The 25,141-nt window shown below is 42.5% G+C and overlaps 1 protein-coding gene and 1 long non-coding RNA gene across 11 annotated transcripts in view; both read left to right on the forward strand.

Moving 5' to 3' along the window:
- The first annotated feature begins 245 nt into the window (after positions 1-245).
- The window catches only part of slc12a1 (solute carrier family 12 member 1), a 40,119-nt gene continuing 15,223 nt past the window's right edge, over positions 246-25,141 (forward strand). The window contains exons 1-15 of the mRNA XM_046345485.1: positions 246-645; positions 5,886-6,023; positions 9,345-9,420; positions 13,732-13,827; positions 14,935-15,074; positions 15,307-15,417; positions 21,844-21,955; positions 22,212-22,339; positions 22,769-22,853; positions 22,947-23,110; positions 23,239-23,346; positions 23,634-23,757; positions 24,072-24,173; positions 24,526-24,681; positions 24,913-25,012. Of these exons, the coding sequence (XP_046201441.1) occupies positions 385-645; positions 5,886-6,023; positions 9,345-9,420; positions 13,732-13,827; positions 14,935-15,074; positions 15,307-15,417; positions 21,844-21,955; positions 22,212-22,339; positions 22,769-22,853; positions 22,947-23,110; positions 23,239-23,346; positions 23,634-23,757; positions 24,072-24,173; positions 24,526-24,681; positions 24,913-25,012 (1,901 nt within the window). The 5' untranslated portion in view covers positions 246-384. The remainder of the gene's footprint in view (positions 646-5,885; positions 6,024-9,344; positions 9,421-13,731; positions 13,828-14,934; positions 15,075-15,306; positions 15,418-21,843; positions 21,956-22,211; positions 22,340-22,768; positions 22,854-22,946; positions 23,111-23,238; positions 23,347-23,633; positions 23,758-24,071; positions 24,174-24,525; positions 24,682-24,912; positions 25,013-25,141) is intronic.
- Positions 10,255-13,725, forward strand: LOC124033520. Of its 10 annotated transcripts, none has more exons than XR_006838397.1 (6): positions 10,255-11,122; positions 11,197-11,294; positions 11,356-11,453; positions 11,513-11,658; positions 11,919-13,203; positions 13,247-13,725. It is a non-coding gene; the product is annotated as an uncharacterized LOC124033520 (long non-coding RNA). The 10 variants fall into 10 exon arrangements; XR_006838398.1 differs by having other exon boundaries at positions 11,919-12,744; positions 12,942-13,725; XR_006838402.1 differs by having other exon boundaries at positions 11,919-12,531; positions 12,903-13,725.

Raw genomic sequence — 25,141 nt, forward strand, 5'->3', positions numbered from 1 at the left:
GATTTAACTAAACAGAATCAGATGAACCAACACTAGTCTGTCATACCAGCGCTCCAAACGAGCCCGGTGACGAAGATCTACCCGTCGTTCTATGCGGATGGCGAGAGCAATCAAAGAGTCCACATCTGAAGGAACCTCCCGGGAGAGAATCTCATCCTTAACCACTGCGTGGAGTCCCTCCAGAAAACGAGCAGGCGCCGGCTCAAGAGTGCGAAACTCAATAGAATAATCCGTTATGGACACCCATAGTTGCCGATTGCTTCTGATACTTAGACAGTCTCTAGGCCCTGACCAGAGGACTGCAGGACCTCAGTATTCCTTTTCTGTAGTGTTTGACCTGTAGAAGCCAGTAGGTGTGAGGAGCCTGTATTTACAGCCAGTCTGATGGAGAATGATGCCTATGACAGGATCGGGGACGAACCCCCTAACTACGAGGAGACGTCTTTCTCCGGTGGTACCACCTCTAACGGTAATGGGACCGGTAACGGAGAGCACCGGGCCGTCCGTCCGTCCGTGGTCAGTGCGTTTGGTCATGACACGCTGGACCGCGTGCCCAACATCGACTTCTACCGGAATGCTGGGAGTGTGAGCGGTAACCGTGCGGTCCGACCGTCCCTGCAGGAGCTCCACGATGTCTTCCAGAAGGTCAGTGTGTGTATGTCCTCCTCACCTCTACAACCCCCTCTACACACATCTGTATATAGACCTGTCTCTGTACATCAGTATATCACAACTGTCTATAGACCTGTCTCTGTACATCAGTATATCACAACTGTCTATAGACCTGTCTCTGTACATCAGTATATCACAACTGTCTATAGACCTGTCTCTGTACATCAGTATATCACAACTGTCTATAGACCTGTCTCTGTACATCAGTATATCACAACTGTCTATAGACCTGTCTCTGTACATCAGTATATCACAACTGTATATAGACCTGTCTCTGTACATCACACAACTGTCTATAGACCTGTCTCTGTACATCAGTATATCACAACTGTCTATAGACCTGTCTCTGTACATCAGTATATCACAACTGTCTATAGACCTGTCTCTGTACATCAGTATATCACAACTGTCTATAGACCTGTCTCTGTACATCAGTATATCACAACTGTCTATAGACCTGTCTCTGTACATCAGGATATCACTACTGTATATAGACCTGTCTCTGTACATCACACAACTGTCTATAGACCTGTCTCTCTGTACATCCGTATATAGACCTGTCTCTGTACATCAGTATATAGACCTGTCTCTGTACATCAGTATATAGACCTGTCTCTGTACATCAGTATATAGACCTGTCTCTGTACATCAGTATATAGACCTGTCTCTGTACATCAGTATATAGACCTGTCTCTGTACATCAGTATATAGACCTGTCTCTGTACATCAGTATATAGACCTGTCTCTGTACATCAGTATATAGAACTCTCTGTACATCAGTATATAGACCTGTCTCTGTACATCAGTATATAGACCTGTCTCTGTACATCAGTATATAGACCTGTCTCTGTACATCAGTATATAGACCTGTCTCTGTACATCAGTATATAGACCTGTCTCTGTACATCAGTATATAGACCTGTCTCTGTACATCAGTATATAGACCTGTCTCTGTACATCAGTGTATAGACCTGTCTCTGTACATCAGTGTATAGACCTGCCTCTGTACATCAGTGTATAGACCTGTCTCTGTACATCAGTATATAGACCTGTCTCTGTACATCAGTACATCACAACTGTCTCCACCAAGTCAGCAGCCTTCTACCTGGAATCAACTCTCCTTTAATCCAGACAATTCAGAAAGATCATTCAAATTCCGATTCAGTAAATGAAAAACATAACATTTTTATGTGGAACATGTTTTGACAACAACATTGGCCTGTTTGTCTCTCAATTCAATTCAAAGGGGCTTTATTGTTAAGGGAAACATACTGTATGTTTACATTGTCAAAGAAAGTTAAATAAATAAGTATAATAACTAAGAAGAATAACCAAGAAGAAAAAAGAAAATATTAAGACGTGTCAAATGTTATATTATCAGCTATGTGTTTTAACAATGTACATATAGTTGTACTACGACTAGAAGGGGAAGAAAGTAAACAGATAAATATTGGTTTATTTACAATGTTGTTTTCATGGCAACTTGTCACAAATCTCTCTCTCTGTTCATCTGTTTATCTCACTTTCTCTTTCTCTCTCTGACTGTGTGACAGATTACTATCATGTCCCAACAGTGATTGGGTAACAGTCATGTCTGTTCTAAAGAAGGGAAAGTCACTTCCCACTGGGCACAAGTTGGTTGAATCAATGTTGTTTCAGCTTAATTTCTCAACATATTGTGATGTGGAATCTACGTGGGAAATACATTGGATTTGAAAAAGTAATCAACCTCTGTTTTGAGGGTAACATTTCAACCACAATATTGTGTCATCATGGTAACCAAATGTCCACATAGACAAACCTTGTATAAAATATGTTGAATTTGTACCTTTATAACAACGTCAGATCTTCAACATTATATCCACTATCAGTAGAATAAGAAAAGACAATAGGCTAGGCAGCACCTCCTACTGGAGAACTGATTTATCTACAGCTACCCTTTGACCTCACATCCAGGGTTTAAACAAGCCCTGTTGAGCTATGATGTTCCCGAGTGGCGCAGCGGTCTAAGGCACTGCATCTCAGTGCTAGAGGCGTCACTACAGACCCTGGTTCGATCCCGGACTGTATCACCATGATCGGGAGTCCCATAGGGCGGCACACAACTAGTGCAGCGTCGTCCGGTTTAGGGGAGGGTTTGGCCGGGGTAGGCCATAATTGTAAAATAAGAACTTGTTCTTAACTGACTTGCCTAGTTAAATGAAGGTTAAATAAAAATGTTTTATAAAATAAAGATATTTGTCACTGACTTTTACCCATGTGATTTGCTGTTGCTATCAAACCCATTCTAAAGGGTAGGTTTAACAGAGCAAATTAAATGTGACCCTACTTTATCACTCATATGTCATCAATTACGCTATTTTTAGCCATATATAGCATTTTTAAAGTCATCAACAGCTATTGTTTCAATTCAACCCAGGATTGAACTAAAAATAGACAATAGGATTTCCAGTGAGAGTGATATTGAATTGTGTTTGGTTGTCAACACAACCTAATATCAACATTTGAAGGAAATGTATCTTCTGCTTGGATAGTTCCATCTGTACCACTGACTTAGTCTGGCTTTAATTACAGTTTGTTTTCAAATGAATCGTTGTTGGATAAATAAATGTTGGATTCATTTACATTACATTTACATTTAAGTCATTTAGCAGACGCTCTTATCCAGAGCGACTTACACGTCTCCATCTCAAACCTAAATCTAAGTTCAACAACAGGACTAAATCACATTCAACTTGATTTAACTGCATTTAAAGTTGAATTTGCCTTTAATTCAGTGGCACAGATGGATGAATGCAAGCAGAAGATAAATCTCCTTCAAATGTTGATATTTGGTTGCGTTTACAACCAAACACAATTCAAGATCACTTTTGAAATCCAATAAACAGCCTGTTAACTTGTTGACAAGTTAACACGTGATATGGTGGATCCACATCTCCAACTCAGACAAAAATCAAAGTTAAAGAATGGGATTAAGCCAGTTGACAGATGGAACTATCCAAGCAGTAGATACATCTCCTTTAAATGTTCATATCTGGTTGCCTTGTCAACCAAACACAAATCAATTGTAATACTGTAAATAGGCTATTTGACAAACTAATGAAACATTCACCCTTAAAATGGATAGCAACGCCATCCATGGTCACAGCTTGAGGTTACTGTAACTATAAATGCCTTCTTCCATCATCATATAAAGCGTGCATGTTGAAGATAGCATGCAGAGGTATTCACAGGTATAATCTGCCCAGAATCTCAAATGGCATTGATCATTGCCCCATGTGCTTTTAATGTAATCTCAACTGCAATCCAGGTCATTTGGTTCTGCTATTAGATAAAGGACAGTAATAAGTAACACATAAATAACTAAACCAAATATCTGACATTGTTTTCTCATTTGAATTTGGTTGTGCTGGTAGATGTTTGAAAGCACAGTGATATACATTGGAAATTCAACTAACTTTCGGCTCTCTTTTTGAGTGGTTGCATATAGGTTGTAATCTCATTGATCAAGGTCTCAACCAAATATTTCCCAATTATCCACGTTGAAATGAGGTGGAGTGTGCAGTGGGTTGGCCTTGGATTGGTCAACTCATTCCTCTTAAAGCATTTATAGACCTACTGTGTCCTGAAAGAGAACAACATGAACTCTCTGGAGGAAAGGACATATGTTTTACAGTCTCAGAGAGGAAGATAAGATAGAGAGAAAAGAGAGAGGAGAGAGAGAGATAAATGGATTTTATAGTCCTTTAATCATTCATTTAACTGGAAACATTCCTGCCACTTTCATTAACCGCAGTTCAACCATCTTTCACACCCTATAAACCTACTGCCAACACTGGGACTGAACAGCCGTCAAAGACAGAGATAAGAATAGATCTACACAATGGTTGACATACTGACAGGCTAAAGTGTTATATAGATTTTCAACACCTTTGGGTGACAGCCAGTCTGTTATCTCTGTCTGACAGACACGCCACGTCCTACACCAGGCAGAGATCTGAGCATCTCATTAAAGAGCTTGGTACTCATGTGTCCTTTAAACACTTCATATTCGTCATACAAAAAGTTTAAATTGGGTCCACCCTATTCTCTCTCTCTCTCTCTCTCTCTCTCTCTCTCTCTCTCTCTCTCTCTCTCTCTCTCTCTCTCTCTCTCTCTGTCTGTCTGTCTGTCTGTCTGTCTGTCTGTCTGTCTGTCTGTCTGTCTGTCTGTCTGTCTGTCTGTCTGTCTGTCTGTCTGTCTGTCTGTCTGTCTGTCTGTCTGTCTGTCTCTGTCTCTCTGTCTGTCTGTCTCTCTGTCTCTCTGTCTCTCTGTCTCTCTGTCTCTCTGTCTCTCTGTCTCTCTGTCTCTCTGTCTCTCTGTCTCTCTCTCTCAGAGTGCAGTCTTCAAGGACAAGCACACAGTATAATAATGCTTCTCCAAACACGCATCTCATTAAAGAGCTTGGTACTCATGTGTCCTTTAAACACTTTAAACACTTCATATTCGTCATACAAAAAGTTTAAATTGGGTCCACCCTATTCTCTCTCTCTCTCTCTCTCTCTCTCTCTCTCTCTCTCTCTCTCTCTCTCTCTCTCTCTCTCTCTCTCTCTCTCTCTGTCTGTCTGTCTGTCTGTCTGTCTGTCTGTCTGTCTGTCTGTCTGTCTGTCTGTCTGTCTGTCTGTCTGTCTGTCTGTCTGTCTGTCTGTCTGTCTGTCTGTCTGTCTGTCTGTCTGTCTGTCTGTCTGTCTGTCTGTCTGTCTCTCTCTCTCTCTCTCTCTGTCTCTCTGTCTCTCTGTCTCTCTGTCTCTCTGTCTCTCTCTCTCTCTCTCTCTCTCTCTCTCTCTCTCTCAGAGTGCAGTCTTCAAGGACAAGCACACAGTATAATAATGCTTCTCCAAACACGTATTCATGTTCATCAGAATCAAACTGCACGACTCTCTCTCTCACACACACACTCACTCTCGTTTGATTGATTTAGAAAGAGAACATTTCAACAGGGTTCTGACCTCATAGAGACGTTCCTATCCAACAGGAGGCCCAGAATTCTAACATCAAGTTACTGCACTGCTAACTCTCTCTGATTTCCTAAAGACAAAACTAATCTAAACGTCCTCTAGAGTTTCAACAAATTCCTTCTTCCTCTACCAGCCGTATTCTTTATCCTCCTCCAGGTAGACTGGAGTGATACGTACCCCTGACAAGTCTTTTCCTCACCTATTTTCTCTCTCTAGAATGGAAGGATCTCAGTGACGACCACGGTGGAGGACAGAGAGGGGAGCGACGGGACGCCGTCGGACGATGTGGAGTCTGTCATTCCCCTGGACAACAAAGATGGAACCGTGAGGTTCGGCTGGATAAAGGGAGTCCTGGTTAGTAGAGATGGGTTACTGTCATGAGAACTTTGTAAACTGAACGTCACTTAAACTGAACTGCACTTAAATTACTCTGTCTATTACTAAGAATTTGTAAGGTTCTTATTGAAATGAAATATACAGAGGCCAGTTTACAATAGTCAGTAAGGTTTATATACGAGAACGCTGCTGTACATATACAAAGACATTCCTTTTATAACTTTCTCTTACCCTACACACATACATACCAACATAGGGATTTTCTCATGAGTCTCACCACAGTTTATTACCACTCAGCTGACAGTTCCAGGCTCCCCCAGATACAAGAGCTCTGGAGGGGCCCTCCCTGTCCTACCTTATCTCCCCAGAGTTACAGCCAGGTTGGTTCAAACATAGGTTAATGCCCCTCTTCGTTCTCTTTCGACACACACATGCATTCCTTTCTTCCTAGGTCTATGTGTCTTCCTGGCCTGTCCTAATGGGAACCTGGTGAGGGCAGTTTGTTATGGGGACTGTCCTAATGGGATCCTGGTGAGGGCAGTTGGTTATGGGGACTGTCCTAATGGGATCCTGGTGAGGGCAGTTGGTTATGGGGACTGTCCTAATGGGATCCTGGTGAGGGCAGTTGGTTAAGGGGACTGTCCTAATGGGATCCTGGTGAGGACAGTTGGTTATGGGGACTGGCTTGTCCTAATGGGAACCTGGTGAGGGCAGTTGGTTATGGGGACTGGCTAGTCCTAATGGGATCCTGGTGAGGACAGTTGGTTATGGGGACTGGCTTGTCCTAATGGGAACCTGGTGAGGGCAGTTGGTTATGGGGACTGGCTAGTCCTAATGGGATCCTGGTGAGGACAGTTGGTTATGGGGACTGGCTTGTCCTAATGGGAACCTGGTGAGGGCAGTTTGTTATGGGGACTGGTCTAATGGGATCCTGGTGAGGGCAGTTGGTTATGGGGACTGGCTAGTCCTAATGGGATCCTGGTGAGGACAGTTGGTTATGGGGACTGGCTTGTCCTAATGGGAACCTGGTGAGGGCAGTTGCTTATGGGGACTGGCTAGTCCTAATGGGATCCTGGTGAGGACAGTTGGTTATGGGGACTGGCTTGTCCTAATGGGAACCTGGTGAGGGCAGTTGGTTATGGGGACTGGCTAGTCTTAATGGGATCCTGGTGAGGACAGTTGGTTATGGGGACTGGCTTGTCCTAATGGGAACCTGGTGAGGGCAGTTGGTTATGGGGACTGTCCTAATGGGATCCTGGTGAGGGCAGTTGGTTATGGGGACTGTCCTAATGGGAACCTGGTGAGGGCAGTTGGTTATGGGGACTGGTCTTAGAGAGTGTTGCTGGATATCGAGCAGGGTGAATGGGGAGTCCTGGTCTGTGTGGTCAGGTTTTGGGAACTTCTTCTACTGGGGGTCACCCTGCCACTCCTGAGCTGTATATCACAACCCAGCATCAATGAGTTAACCTGCATACTTCAGTGATACCCTGACAGGTCACATGATCTGTTTGGAAGCCTCAGACACAGACACTGACACAGCAATAAAGAGATTCAGATAGTCATTCTGTCATAACCCGGTCTCTATCTAACCTAACTACGATCTGACTGGAAGCGAAGAGACAAGGTCAAAGTGATCCTGTCCTGTGAGTAACTCAGGGCTAACCCCAGTCTCTACTTAACCTAGCCTCTCTCCTACTCTCTGTCTCTCTCCTCCTCTCTCTCGTCCTCTCTCGCCTCCTCTGTCTCCTCCTCTCTCTCCTCCCCTCGCTCTCCTCCTGTCTCTCCTCCTCTGTCTCCCCCTGTCTCTCTCCTACTCTCTGTCTCTCTCCTCCCCTCTTTCCTCCTCTCTCTCCTCCTATCTTTCTCCTCCTCTCTCTCGTCGTCTGTCTCCTCCTGTCTCTTTCCTCCTCTCTCTCCTCCTATCTCCTCTCTCTCCTCCTCTGTCTTCTCCTGTCTCTCTCCTCCCCTCGCTCTCCTCCTGTCTCTCCTCCCCTCGCTCTTCTCCTGTCTCCCCTGTCTCTCCTCACTCTCCTCCTCTGTCTCCTCCTGTCTCTCTCCTCCTCGCTCTCCTCCTGTCTCTCCTCCTCTCTCTCCTCTGTCTCCTCCTGTCTCTCTCCTCCTCCTCTCTCTCCTCCCCTCACTCTCCACCTGTCTCTCCTCTCTCTCCTCCTCTCTAATCTCTCTCCCCTCTCTCTCCTCCTCTCTCCTCCTCTCTCTCCTCCTGTCTCTCCTCCTCTGTCTCCCCCTGTCTCTCTCCTACTCTCTGTCTCTCTCCTCCCCTCTTTCCTCCTCTCTCTCCTCCTATCTTTCTCCTCCTCTCTCTCGTCGTCTGTCTCCTCCTGTCTCTATCCTCCTCTCTTTCCTCCTATCTCCTCTCTCTCCTCCTGTCTCTCCTCCTCTGTCTCCTCCTGTCTCTCTCCTTCTCTCTCTCCTCCCCTCGCTCTTCTCCTGTCTCTCCTCTCTCTCCTCCTGTCTCTCTCCTCCTCGCTCTCCTCCTGTCTCTCCTCCTCTCTCTCCTCTGTCTCCTCTCTCTCCCTCCCCTCGCTCTCCTCCTGTCTCTCCTCCTCTCTCCTCTCTCTGTCTTCTCCTGTCTCTCTCCTACTCCTCTCTCTCCTCCCCTCACTCGCCACCTGTCTCTCCTCTCTCCTCTCTCTCCCCTCCTGTCTCTCCTCTCTCTCCTCCTCTCTCCTCTCTCTCCCCTCTCTCTCCTCCTCTCCCCTCCTCTCTCTCCTCCTGTCTCTCCTCCTCTGTGTCCTCCTGTCTCTCTCCTTCTCTCTCTCCTCCCCTCGCTCTTCTCCTGTCTCTCCTCTCTCTCCTCCTGTCTCTCCTCTCTCTCCTCCTCTGTCTCCTCCTGTCTCTCTCCTCCTCGCTCTCCTCCTCTCTCTCCTCTGTCTCCTCCTCTCTCTCCTCCCCTCACTCTCCTCCTGTCTCTCCTCCTCTCTCCTCTCTGTCTTCTCCTGTCTCTCTCCTCCTCCTCTCTCTCCTCCCCTCACTCTCCACCTGTCTCTCCTCTCTCCTCTCTCTCCCCTCCTGTCTCTCCTCTCTCTCCTCCTCTCTCCTCTCTCTCCCCTCTCTCTCCTCCTCTCCGTCTTCTCCTATCTCTCTCCTTCTCTCTCTCCTCCCCTCGCTCTCCTCCTGTCTCCCCTCCTGTCTCTCCTCCTGTCTCTCCTCCTCTCTCCTCCTGTCTCTCCTCCTGTCTCTCCACCTCTCTCCTCCTGTCTCTCCTCCTCTCTTCTCCTGTCTCTCCTCCTGTCTCTCCTCCTCTCTCCTCCTCTCTCTCCTCCTGTCTCTCCTCCTGTCTCTCCTCCTCTCTCTCCTCTTGTCTTTCCTACTCTCTAGGTGAGATGTATGTTGAACATCTGGGGTGTGATGCTGTTCATCCGTCTGTCCTGGGTGTTTGGACAGGCCGGCTGGGGTAAGTACAACACAGAGTAATAAATAATTGCACCATATAAACTATCAGAAAAAAAGAGTGATATGTAGCACATTTGTTCCTGTAGGACAACAGGCTCCTTTTCAGGTCAGATAGAACCCTTTAGGATTCCAAAAAGAACCAGGTTACAAAAAAATCATCTGGATTCCAGAAAGAGTTCTACCTTATCTTAAATTCAGAGGGTTCCCCAATACTCCCCTACAGAAGTGGTATTTAAAGTTGGGGTCACGATGGGGTAACTGCAGTGGGGTCGCCAAAATGTTTTTAAAAATCACATTTTAAACAATGAGAAGTACAGATTATTACTGTATTACTGTATACAATATACAAACGTTTTGAGAAAGATCATTTGAAAGCTACAATTTTATTGAGAAAATGTATTTATTGGTTTCTTTTCATGTTGATAAGAAATTAATATGCAATGAACATTTTAAGGTTGTGTCTTTAGATTTGGGTTGGGGTTGCAATAAATTATAGGGGGGAAAATGGGGTCCCCAGAAATTCTGGTGGAAAAAATTGGCTTCCCACTGAAAACGTTTGAATACCACTGACCTACTGGGACATTCCTTGTTGCACTCTTTGTTTCTGAGAGTGTAGACATGCAAAAATATGTACAACACAAAAAGACAACCAGTCAGCTCCCAGTGTCTTTCACGCTGAGGTCAAAGCAAAGGAAGTAGCTTGAATGTGAATGTGTGTGTGTGTGTGTGTGTGTGTGTGTGTGTGTGTGTGTGTGTGTGTGTGTGTGTGTGTGTGTGTGTGTGTGTGTGTGTGTGTGTGTGTGTGTGTGTGTGTGTGTGTGTGTGTGTGTGTGTGTGTGTGTGTGTGTGTGTGTGTGTGTGTGTGTGTGTGTGTGTGTGTGTGTGTGTGTGTGTGTGTGTGTGTGTGTGTGTGTGTGTGTGTGTGTGTGTGTTTCTCAGGGGTGAGGACCTCTTTATGGAGCATAACTAATGTATTTCAGAGGGCTGGCTGCAGTGCAGATAGAGACCATGACAGATATCATAGTAAACCGCCTGCTGGAACTAACAGCCTACAGGCCTACAGCACCATTAGTCCTGAGAATGGACCATTTCAGACGCACAGAAGGCTTCACTGTGTTTCTCAAGGTGTTAGAGGTGACTGGAGGGGACAGAAGGCTTCACTGTGTTTCTCAAGGTGTTAGAGGTACCTGGAGGGGACAGAAGGCTTCACTGTGTTTCTCAAGGTGTTAGAGGTGACTGGAGGGGACAGAAGGCTTCACTGTGTTTCTCAAGGTGTTAGAGGTACCTGGAGGGGACAGAAGGCTTCACTGTGTTTCTCAAGGTGTTAGAGGTGACTGGAGGGGACAGAAGGCTTCACTGTGTTTCTCAAGGTGTTAGAGGTGACAGAAGGCTTCACTGTGTTTCTCAAGGTGTTAGAGGTGACTGGAGGGGACAGAAGGCTTCACTGTGTTTCTCAAGGTGTTAGAGGTGACTGGAGGGGGCAGAAGGCTTCACTGTGTTTCTCAATGTGTTCGAGGTGACTGGAGGGGACAGAAGGCTTCACTGTGTTTCTCAAGGTGTTAGAGGTGACTGGAGGGGACAGAAGGCTTCACTGTGTTTCTCAAGGTGTTAGAGGTGACTGGAGGGGGCAGAAGGCTTCACTGTGTTTCTCAAGGTGTTAGAGGTGACTGGAGGGGACAGAAGGCTTCACTGTGTTTCTCAAGGTGTTAGAGGTGACTGGAGGGGACAGTGTTTCTCAAGGCTGGAGGGGACAGAAGGCTTCACTGTGTTTCTCAAGGTGTTAGAGGTGACTGGAGGGGACAGAAGGCTTCACTGTGTTTCTCAAGGTGTTAGAGGTGACTGGAGGGGACAGAAGGCTTCACTGTGTTTCTCAAGGTGTTAGAGGTGACTGGAGGGGACAGAAGGTGTTAGAGGTGACTTCACTGTGTTTCTCAAGGTGTTAGAGGTGACTGGAGGGGACAGAAGGCTTCACTGTGTTTCTCAAGGTGTTAGAGGTGACTGGAGGGGACAGAAGGCTTCACTGTGTTTCTCAAGGTGTTTTCTCAGGTGTTAGGTGACTGGAGGGGACAGAAGGCTTCACTGTGTTTCTCAAGGTGTTAGAGGTGACTGGAGGGGACAGAAGGCTTCACTGTGTTTCTCAAGGTGTTAGAGGTGACTGGAGGGGACAGAAGGCTTCACTGTGTTTCTCAAGGTGTTAGAGGTGACAGAAGGCTTCACTGTGTTTCTCAAGGTGTTAGAGGTGACTGGAGGGGACAGAAGGCTTCACTGTGTTTTTCAAGGTGTTAGAGGTGACTGGAGGGGACAGAAGGCTTCACTGTGTTTCTCAAGGTGTTAGAGGTGACTGGAGGGGACAGAAGGCTTCACTGTGTTTCTCAAGGTGTTAGAGGTGACTGGAGGGGACAGAAGGCTTCACTGTGTTTCTCAAGGTGTTAGAGGTGACTGGAGGGGACAGAAGGCTTCACTGTGTTTCTCAAGGTGTTAGAGGTGACTGGAGGGGAGGTGACAGAAGGCTTCACTGTGTTTTTCAAGGTGTTAGAGGTGACTGGAGGGGACAGAAGGCTTCACTGTGTTTCTCAAGGTGTTAGAGGTGACTGGAGGGGACAGAAGGCTTCACTGTGTTTCTCAAGGTGTTAGAGGTGACTGGAGGGGACAGAAGGCTTCACTGTGTTTCTCAAGGTGTTAGAGGTGACTGGAGGGGACAGAAGGCTTCACTGTGTTTCTCAAGGTGTTAGAGGTGACTGGAGGGGACAGAAGGCTTCACTGTGTTTCTCAAGGTGTTAGAGGTGACTGGAGGGGACAGAAGGCTTCACTGACAAGGTGTTAGAGGTGACAGAAGGCTTCACTGTGTTTCTCAAGGTGTTAGAGGTGACTGGAGGGGACAGAAGGCTTCACTGTCAAGGTGTTAGAGGTGACTGGAGGGGACAGAAGGCTTCACTGACAAGGTGTTAGAGGTGACAGAAGGCTTCACTGTGTTTCTCAAGGTGTTAGAGGTGACTGGAGAGGACAGAAGGCTTCACTGACAAGGTGTTAGAGGTGACAGAAGGCTTCACTGTGTTTCTCAGGGTGTTAGAGGTGACTGGAGGGGACAGAAGGCTTCACTGTGTTTCTCAAGGTGTTAGAGGTGACTGGAGGGGACAGAATGCTTCACTGTCAAGGTGTTAAAGGTGACAGAATGCTTCACTGTGTTTCTCAAGGTGTTAGAGGTGACTGGAGGGGACAGAAGGCTTCACTGACAAGGTGTTAGAGGTGACAGAAGGCTTCACTGAGTTTCTCAAGGTTTTATAGGTACCTGGAGGGGACAGAAGGCTTCACTATGTTTCTCAAGGTGTTAGAGGTGACTGGAGGGGACAGAAGGCTTCACTGACAAGGTGTTAGAGGTGACAGAATGCTTCACTATGTTTCTCAAGGTGTTAGAGGTGACTGGAGGGGACAGAAGGCTTCACTGACAAGGTGTTAGAGAAGACAGAAGGCTTCACTGACAAGGTGTTAGAGGTGACAGAAGGCTTCACTGTGTTTCTCAAGGTGTTAGAGGTGACTGGAGGGGACAGAAGGCTTCACTGACAAGGTGTTAGAGGTGACAGAATGCTTCACTGTGTTTCTCAAGGTGTTAGAGGTGACTGGAGGGGACAGAAGGCTTCACTGACAAGGTGTTAGAGGTGACAGAAGGCTTCACTGAGTTTCTCAAGGTGTTAGAGGTGACTGGAGGGGACAGAAGGCTTCACTGTGTTTCTCAAGGTGTTAGAGGTGACTGGAGGGGACAGAAGGCTTCACTGTGTTTCTCAAGGTGTTAGAGGTGACTGGAGGGGACAGAAGGCTTCACTGACAAGGTGTTAGAGGTGACAGAAGGCTTCACTGTGTTTCTCAAGGTGTTGGAGGTGACTGGAGGGGACAGCAGGTGTGGTCAGGTGTTAGAAAGAGAAGTTTATCAGCTGATTTACTTAACAAAAGGCACATCTCAATAGGTGGTCCAGGTATCCTTATGATATGGCACAAGTGGGGGTTGGCCTTTCCTCTTCTGTTCTCTAATGCTCCTCTATTGTTCCTCAAGCAAGGGAGGAGGCCGATGACATCACAACCTCCCATCAGACCAACTCCTTGACGTTTGCAGTTGTGTGTTGTACCCTTTACTGTATTCATATCACTTTCAACAGTAACAGTTCCAAAATTGCTGGAGGACCATCTTTAAGAAGAAAAGAAAGTCATTTCAGTGTGGAATTCAAACTTTGCAAAACATTGTATGTCTTCACATGTAGACAGACTGTAAATGGCCTGAGCAGGGGTGAGTTGGATGAACAGGTATTTTGTGTTTTAGGTCTGGGCATTGTGGTCATTGCTCTGAGCTGTGTGGTGACCACCGTCACCGGTCTCTCCATGTCTGCTATCTGCACCAATGGAGTGGTACGAGGAGGTGAGTCAACCAAATCAAATCAAATGTTATTTGTCACATGCGCCGAATACAACAGGTGTCGGTAGACCTTACAGTGAAATGCTTACTTACAAGTCCTTAACCAACAATGTTTTGAGAAAAACAAGTGCTAAGTAAAAAAACATATAAGAAAAAAGAAAAGGAAAATAGAAAAATAGAAAAATAACAAGTAATTAAAGAGCAGCAGTAAAATAACAGTAGCGAGGCTTTATACAGGCAATCAACACATTATAAACATGAGACAATGTTGAAAAAACAAGGAGAGCTCTAAGGTTGTTCTCAATGACTGTCCACTGTATGTACAAGTGGAGGAATGTTATTATCCCTGCTCCCTACCTGCTCTGTGTCCACTGTATGTACAAGTGAGGAATGTTATTATCCCTGCTCCATACCTGCTCTGTGTCCACTGTATGTACAAGTGGAGGAATGTTATTATCCCTGCTCCCTACCTGCTCTGTGTCCACTGTATGTACAAGTAGAGGAATGCTTATTATCCCTTATTATCCCTGTACTCCTACCTGCTCTGTGTCCACTGTATGTACAAGTATAGGAATGTTATTATCCCTGCTCCCTACCTGCTCTGTGTCCACTGTATGTACAAGTAGAGGAATGTTATTATTCCTGCTCCCTACCTGCTCTGTGTCCACTGTATGTACAAGTATAGGAATGTTATTATCCCTGCTCCCTACCTGCTCTGTGTCCACTGTATGTATAAGTAGAGGAATGTTATTATCCCTGCTCCCTACCTGCTCTGTGTCCACTGTATGTACAAGTAGAGGAATGTTATTATCCCTACTCGCTACCTGCTCTGTGTCCACTGTATGTACAAGTATAGGAATGTTATTATCCCTGCTCCCTACCTGCTCTGTGTCCACTGTATGTACAAGTAGAGGAATGTTATTATCCCTGCTCCCTACCTGCTCTGTGTCCACTGTATGTATAAGTAGAGGAATGTTATTATCCCTGCTCCCTACCTGCTCTGTGTCCACTGTATGTACAAGTAGAGGAATGTTATTATCCCTGCTCCCTACCTGCTCTGTGTCCACTGTATGTACAAGTAGAGGAATGTTATTACTGATTGGTTTCCAGGAGGGGCGTACTACCTGATATCACGCAGTCTGGGACCAGAGTTTGGCGGTTCCATTGGTCTCATCTTCGCCTTCGCTAACGCTGTTGCCGTGGCGATGTACGTGGTGGGCTTCGCAGAGACTGTGGTAGACCTACTCAAGGTACGTTCTATCTGTGTGTGTGTGTGTGTGTGTGTGTGTGTGTGTGTGTGTGTGTGTGTGTGTGTGTGTGTGTGTGTGTGTGTGTGTGTGTGTGTGTGTGTGTGTGTGTGTGTGTGTGTGTGTGTGTGTGTGTGTGTGTGTGTGTGTGTGTGTGTGTGTGTGTGTGTGTGTGTGTCAGATCACTGACTGTGGTCCCTCTCTCCCTCTCCCCCTCCTTCCCTCTCCTCTACAGGAAAACGATGCCATTATGATAGATGAGCTGAATGACATCAGGATCATCGGCTGTATCTCGGTGGTACTGCTGCTGGGGATCTCAGTGGCCGGGATGGAGTGGGAGGCCAAGGTGAGATACTACACTATGCTACATTACATTATACTACACAGTACACTACATTATACAACACTACGCTACATTATACTACATTATACTAGACTATGCTACATCACATTATACTACACTACACAAGTCGCTCTGGATAAGAGCGTCTGCTAAATGACTTAAATGTAAATGTAAATGTAAACAACACTACTCTACGTTATACAACACTACATTATACAACACTACGCTACATTATACTACACTACATTATACAACACTACGCTACATTATACTACACTACATTATACAACACTACGCTACATTATACAACATTATACTACTCTACACTACATTATACAACACTACTCTACTCTATGCTACATTACATTATACTACTCTACTCTATGCTACATTACATTATACTACTCTACTCTACATTACACTACTCTACTCTACGCTACATTACACTACTCTACGCTACATTACACTACTCTACGCTACATTACATTATACTACTCTACTCTACATTACACTACTCTACATTACACTACTCTACGCTACATTACATTATACTAACCTACGCTACATTACATTATACTACTCTACGCTACATTACATTATACTACTCTACACTACTCTACGCTACATTACATTATACTAACCTACGCTACATTACATTATACTACTCTACGCTACATTACATTATACTACTCTACGCTACATTACATTATACTAATCTACTCTACATTACATTATACTACTCTACTCTACATTACATTATACTACTCTACACTACATTACATTATACTAACCTACGCTACATTACATTATACTACTCTACGCTACATTACATTATACTACTCTACGCTACATTACATTATACTACTCTACGCTACATTACATTATACTACTCTACGCTACATTACATTATACTACTCTACTCTATGCTACATTACATTATACTACTCTACTCTACTCTACATTACACTACTCTACATTACACTACTCTACTCTACATTACATTATACTACTCTACGCTACATTACATTATACTACTCTACTCTACATTACATTATACTACTCTACTCTACATTACATTATACTACTCTACTCTACATTACATTATACTACTCTACACTACATTACATTATACTACTCTACTCTACATTACATTATACTACTCTACTCTACACTACATTACATTATACTACTCTACTCTATGCTACATTACATTATACTACTCTACTCTACTCTACATTACACTACTCTACATTACACTACTCTACTCTACATTACATTATACTACTCTACTCTATGCTACATTACATTATACTACTCTACTCTATGCTACATTACATTATACTACTCTACTCTACTCTACATTACACTACTCTACATTACACTACTCTACTCTACATTACATTATACTACTCTACTCTACATTACATTATACTACTCTACTCTACATTACATTATACTACTCTACTCTACACTACATTATACTACTCTACTCTACATTACATTATACTACTCTACATTACATTATACTACTCTACTCTACATTACATTATACTACTCTACTCTACATTTACATTATACTACTCTACTCTACATTACATTATACTACTACTCTACATTTACATTATACTACTCTACTCTACATTACATTATACTACTCTACTCTACATTACATTATACTACTCTACTCTACATTACATTATACTACTCTACTCTACACTACATTATACTACTCTACTCTACATTACATTATACTACTCTACTCTACATTACATTATACTACTCTACTCTACACTACATTACATTATACTACTCTACTCTACTCTACATTACACTACTCTACATTACACTACTCTACTCTACATTACATTATACTACTCTACTCTATGCTACATTACATTATACTACTCTACTCTATGCTACATTACATTATACTACTCTACTCTACTCTACATTACACTACTCTACATTACACTACTCTACTCTACATTACATTATACTACTCTACTCTACATTACATTATACTACTCTACGCTACATTACATTATACTACTCTACTCTACATTACATTATACTACTCTACTCTACATTACATTATACTACTCTACTCTACATTACATTATACTACTCTACACTACATTACATTATACTACTCTACTCTACACTACATTACATTATACTACTCTACTCTACACTACATTACATTATACTACTCTACTCTACTCTACACTACATTACATTATACTACTCTACTCTACACTACATTACATTATACTACTCTACTCTACACTACATTACATTATACTACTCTACTCTATGCTACATTACATTATACTACTCTACTCTATATTACACTACTCTACATTACATTATACTACTCTACACTACATTACATTATACTACTCTACTCTATGCTACATTACATTATACTACTCTACTCTACACTACATTACATTATACTACTCTACTCTACACTACATTACATTATACTACTCTACTCTACACTACATTACATTATACTACTCTACTCTACACTACATTACATTATACTACTCTACTCTATGCTACATTACATTATACTACTCTACTCTATACTACTCTACTCTACATTACATTATACTACTCTACGCTACATTACATTATACTACTCTACTCTACATTACATTATACTACTCTACTCTACATTACATTATACTACTCTACTCTACATTACATTATACTACTCTACACTACATTACATTATACTACTCTACTCTACACTACATTACATTATACTACTCTACTCTATGCTACATTACATTATACTACTCTACTCTACTCTACATTACACTACTCTACATTACACTACTCTACTCTACATTACATTATACTACTCTACTCTATGCTACATTACATTATACTACTCTACTCTATGCTACATTACATTATACTACTCTACTCTACTCTACATTACACTACTCTACATTACACTACTCTACTCTACATTACATTATACTACTCTACTCTACATTACATTATACTACTCTACTCTACATTACATTATACTACTCTACTCTACACTACATTATACTACTCTACTCTACATTACATTATACTACTCTACTCTACATTACATTATACTACTCTACTCTACATTACATTATACTACTCTACTCTACACTACATTACATTATACTACTCTACTCTACATTACATTATACTACTCTACTCTATGCTACATTACATTATACTACTCTACTCTATGCTACATTACATTATACTACTCTACTCTACTCTACATTACACTACTCTACATTACACTACTCTACTCTACATTACATTATACTACTCTACTCTACATTACATTATACTACTCTACGCTACATTACATTATACTACTCTACTCTACATTACATTATACTACTCTACTCTACATTACATTATACTACTCTACTCTACATTACATTATACTACTCTACACTACATTACATTATACTACTCTACTCTACACTACATTACATTATACTACTCTACTCTACACTACATTACATTATACTACTCTACTCTACACTACATTACATTATACTACTCTACTCTACACTACATTACATTATACTACTCTACTCTACACTACATTACATTATACTACTCTACTCTATGCTACATTACATTATACTACTCTACTCTATATTACACTACTCTACATTACATTATACTACTCTACACTACATTACATTATACTACTCTACTCTATGCTACATTACATTATACTACTCTACACTACATTACATTATACTACTCTACTCTATGCTACATTACATTATACTACTCTACTCTATGCTACATTACATTATACTACTCTACTCTATATTACACTACTCTACATTACACTACTCTACTCTACGCTACATTACATTATACTACCCTACACTACATTACATTATACTACTCTACTCTATGCTACATTACATTATACTACTCTACTCTACTCTACATTACATTATACTACTCTACTCTACGCTACTCTACAATACATTACATTATCTACAATATACTACTCTACATTACAATATACTACTCTACATTACATTATACTACTCTACATTACATTATACTACTCTACTCTACGCTACGCTACGCTACTCTACAATACATTACATTATACTACTCTACATTACATTATACTACTCTACGATACATTACATTATACTACTCTACAATACATTACATTATCTACATTACATTATACTCTACATTACATTATACTACACTACACTACATTACATTATACTACTCTACGCTACATTACATTACATTATACTACTCTACACTACACTACATTATACTACTCTACGCTACATTACATTACATTATACTACTCTACACTACACTACATTACATTGAATTACATTATACTACTCTACGCTACATTACATTACATTATACTACTCTACACTACACTACATTATACTACTCTACGCTACATTACATTACATTATACTACTCTACACTACACTACATTACATTGAATTACATTATACTACTCTACGCTACATTACATTATACTACTCTACACTACACTACATTATACTACTCTACGCTATATTACATTATACTACATCACATTATACTACTCTACATTACATTATACTACTCTACATTACATTATACTCTACTCTACGCTACGCTACGCTACTCTACGATACATTATCTACATTACATTACACTACTCTACATTACATTATACTACTCTACGCTACATTACATTATACTACTCTATGCTACATTACATTATACTCTACTCTACGCTACTCTACGATACATTATCTACATTACATTATACTACTCTACATTACATTATACTACTCTACTCTACATTACATTCTACTACGCTATATTACATTATACTCCTCTACGCTACATTACATTACACTACTCTACACTACTCTACGCTACATTACATTATACTACTCTACGCTACATTACACTACTCTACATTACATTATACTACTCTACATTACATTATACTACTCTGCGCTACATTACATTATACTACTCTACGCTACATTACATTATACTACTCTACGCTACATTACATTACACTACTCTACACTACTCTACGCTACATTACATTATACTACTCTACGCTACATTACACTACTCTACGTTACATTACATTATACTACTCTACACTACTCTACACTACTCTACGCTACATTACATTATACTACTCTACGCTACATTACACTACTCTACGCTACATTACATTATACTACTCTACGCTACATTACATTATACTACTCTACGCTACATTACATTACACTACTCTACACTACTCTACGCTACATTACATTATACTACTCTACGCTACATTACACTACTCTACGCTACATTACATTATACTTCTCTACATTACATTATACTACTCTACATTACATTATACTACTCTACATTACATTATACTACTCTACATTACATTATACTACTCTGCGCTACATTACATTATACTATTCTACGCTACATTACATTATACTACTCTACGCTACATTACATTACACTACTCTACACTACTCTACGCTACATTACATTACACTACTCTACACTACTCTACGCTACATTACATTATACTACTCTACATTACATTATACTACTCTACATTACATTATACTACTCTACGCTACATTACATTATACTATTCTACGCTACATTATACTATATTATGCTACTCTACATTATATTATACTACTCTACATTATATTATACTACATTGCTCCACTACATTATACTACATTACGCTACACAACATTATACCACATTATACCTCACTACATTGTACTACACTATACTGTGCTACATTCCACTACATAAGACTACGCTACACTACATTATACTATGCTACACTACGCTACACTATTCTACATTATACTACACTACATTATACAACATTATACTACACTAAGCTACACTACATTATACTACACTACATTATAATATACTACACTACATTATACTATGCTATACTGCATTATACTACACTACATTATACTACAATACATTATACTACGCTACATTATAATACGCTACATTATAATACACTACCCAACGCTACATTATACTACACAGCATGATATAATACACAACACATACACTACACTACATTATGCTACTCTCACTACGCTACACTGCACTTCACTGTACAGCTAGAGACAGATCCACATACAGTGTGGTTCAAATCCCCATGTTTCCAGTAGAAAATTAATCAACTGATATCAACTTGACATCTTTCAATTGCATGTCTGATATTGACCGTAACTGAGATCAGTATGTGTTCAGTTCCTTATCACAGTCGGTTTCTCCTCTTCAGCTGTTGGAGAGGAATGGTGTGACCTTGTAACTGTCCCCTAGTTTCATACCTTTGTAACCCAGACTAACCTGTTGATCCTGTCTCTTCAGGCCCAGATAGGTTTGCTGATCATCCTCCTGATAGCCATCGTCAACGTCTTCGTAGGAACTGGCATCCCAGCCTCCACCGACAAGAAGTCCAAAGGATTCTTTAACTATGACGGTAAGGCAACAGAGGTTTCCTTCACATAGATAGAGGAGTTCATCAAATACATAACCTTTATAATGCTCACATTTATAATCAAGCTATATGAGTTTCATGAGGAGAGCCCTGAGTTTGTCCTGCTCAGGTCACATGGTCAGGAGGAGAACATGTATTTTTCTATACTCTGTCAAATGACACACAGAGACGCATCACCAGTTTGACACAGAGACACCCTTCTCATCCACATCTATTCTCTTCTCTTTCTCCCCCACAGCCAAAATATTTATGGAGAACTTACCGCCGAACTTCCGAGATGGAGAGACGTTCTTCTCTGTGTTCGCCATCTTCTTCCCTGCTGCCACGGGTATCCTGGCCGGAGCTAACATCTCTGGAGACCTGAAGGTATGAAGGGCAAAATAATCCTCTGCCTGACCACACAGATCTCAGTTCACATACGACTCCAGAGAGATGTGTTCTTGTAGTCATGTTTCTTAACATTAGTAGCTTTATAAACTACTGTATATGTATCTTTAGGGTAGCTTTACTGTAGCACAACCTCTTCCTGTGTGAAGTCATTGGTAGCTTAGAGAGAGAGAGAGAGAGAGAGAGAGAGAGAGAGAGAGAGAGAGAGAGAGAGAGAGAGAGAGAGAGAGAGAGAGAGAGAGAGAGAGAGAGAGAGAGAGAGAGAGAGAGAGAGAGAGATAGATACTCTTTATTGTGTCTGTGAACAGGCACCTTCACTTTAAACAGCAGAGAATGATGATCCCATAGACCCAAACCACTGTTTCCTCCAGCTATCACTTCTGCTGTTTATCTCTGGTTCTACTGCAGGATGCCCAGGATGCTCTCCCTAAAGGAACCCTGCTGGCCATCCTCATCACTGGAGTCACATACCTGGGAGTCGCCCTCTGTGTCTGTAAGGATGCACGCGCGCACAAGAACGCACACACAAACGCACACACGAAACCCTCCCTAAATGTTTTGTCTGTTGTGTTTTCTGATTGATCAGCTGCCACGGTGGTGCGTGATGCAACAGGAAACATCAACGACACCATTGCCATAGGGATGGACATGTTCTGTAACGGTACCAACACTGCTGCCTGTGAGCAGGGATGGAACTTCTCCTCCTGTGATGTCAGCAGCTGCAAGTTTGGCTCCATGAACAACTTCCAGGTACAACAACAACAATGTAACAGCAATCAAACAACACAGTTACACATTCAGTACAACAACACAAAATAACCAGACACACACACACAGTCCAGTGAAACTAAACAGCCCCTGTGTCTCCTTCTCCCCAGGTGATGACCATGGTGTCAGGGTTCGGTCCTCTCATCACAGCAGGAACCTTCTCTGCCACCCTCTCCTCCGCCCTCGCCTCCCTCGTCAGCGCACCCAAAGTCTTCCAGGTCAGTCCCACTACGACGGTCTATCACCTGTCTGCTCACTTGATCCTCATTCCTCAGCTCTGAGGGTTCCAGGTACTACTACAAGGTCTATGATGAGTGAAACAGAGCCCCTCTCTTTTTCATGTTTCTTCTAGCCAGATGACAACAATTGTCAAACTATGTTACAATCAGCTAACTCCCACTCCTCCCTCCTCTACCTCTCTCTCTTCCTCCTCCCCCACCTCTTCATCCACCCTTCTCTTCCTGCTCCTCCTCACCTCCTCACCTTCTCGCCCCCCTCCTCTCAGGCTCTGTGTAAAGACAACATCTACACTGCACTGAAGTTCTTCGCCAAGGGACACGGCAAGAACAACGAGCCAATCAGAGGCTACGTTCTGACTTTCATCATCGCTGTCGCCTTCATAATCATTGGTGAGTGAGGTCACTACACACATTTAAGATAAACCACAGTCGCCAATTAGTTTAATATTGGTAATGTCACAAACAACTCAAATGAATCTCTGTTGTGTGTGTCTCTCGCTCTCTCTCTCTGTGTTTATGTGTGTGTCTCTCTCTCCCTGTGTGTGTGTGTGTGTGTGTGTGTGTGTGTGTGTGTGTGTGTGTGTGTGTGTGTGTGTGTGTGTGTGTGTGTGTGTGTGTGTGTGTGTGTGTGTGTGTGTGTGTGTGTGTGTGTGTGTGTGTGTGTGTGTGTGTGTGTGTGTGTGTGTGTGTGTGTGTGTGTGTAGCCGATCTGAACATCATCGCGCCCATCATCTCCAACTTCTTCCTGGCATCGTACGCCCTCATCAACTTCTCCTGCTTCCACGCTTCATACGCTAAGTCCCCAGGTACACAGGTCTCTCTCTCTCTCTCTCTCTCTCTCTCTCTCTCTCTCTCTCTCTCTCTCTCTCTCTCTCTCTCTCTCTCTCTCTCTCTCTCTCTCTCTCTCTCTCTCTCTCTCTCTCTCTCTCTCTCTCTCTCTCTCTCTCTCTCTCTCTCTCTCTCTCTCTCTCTCTCTCTCTCTCTCTCTCTCTCTCTCTCTCTCTCTCTCTCTCTCTCTAACTCTCTCTCTCTTTAGCTCTCTCTCTCTTTAGCTCTCTCTCTCTTTAACTCTCTCTCCTTAACTCTCTCTCTCTAGCTCTCTAACTCTCTCTGTAACTCTCAAACTGTTGTCTCCTGTGATCTCTCCCCCCTGTGTAGGCTGGAGGCCAGCATACAGGTACTACAACATGTGGTTGTCTCTGTTTGGAGCGGTGCTCTGCTGTGGTGTGATGTTTGTCATCAACTGGTGGGCTGCTCTCCTCACCTACGCAATCGAGATCTTCCTATATGTCTACGTCACTGTCAAGAAGCCAAGTGAGACACAGACATTGATTTGCATCAAGCTGACATTAGAATACATATGAACCAGTCACACACAAAGAACCAGTGTACATTACCACATGGGAAGCCTGGGCTGGCCAAAAGTAATACTATGATAAAGGAATGAGTACATAGGGATGACATAAGATGTACATAGCTACTACATATGACATACGTAGCATCTCTAAGTTCAGTGTTAACATCAGTGTGTTCTGTTGTCCTCAGATGTGAACTGGGGCTCGTCCACTCAGGCCGTGACGTTTGTCAGCGCGGTCAACAACGCTCTGTCACTGACCGGAGTAGAGGACCATGTTAAGAACTTCCGGTAAGAGCCAACAGAAGCCACTGGTATTACACCTCTTACTATGCTGTTGGATGGCGAGTGGAGGAAAACCTACTCTGTTCATGGTTAGAGGGGGACAGGTACAATACTGCTCTGCATTCTAACCTGAAA

The sequence above is a fragment of the Oncorhynchus gorbuscha genome, linkage group LG04, assembly GCF_021184085.1.
Source record: "Oncorhynchus gorbuscha isolate QuinsamMale2020 ecotype Even-year linkage group LG04, OgorEven_v1.0, whole genome shotgun sequence".
Lineage (NCBI taxonomy): Eukaryota > Metazoa > Chordata > Actinopteri > Salmoniformes > Salmonidae > Oncorhynchus > Oncorhynchus gorbuscha.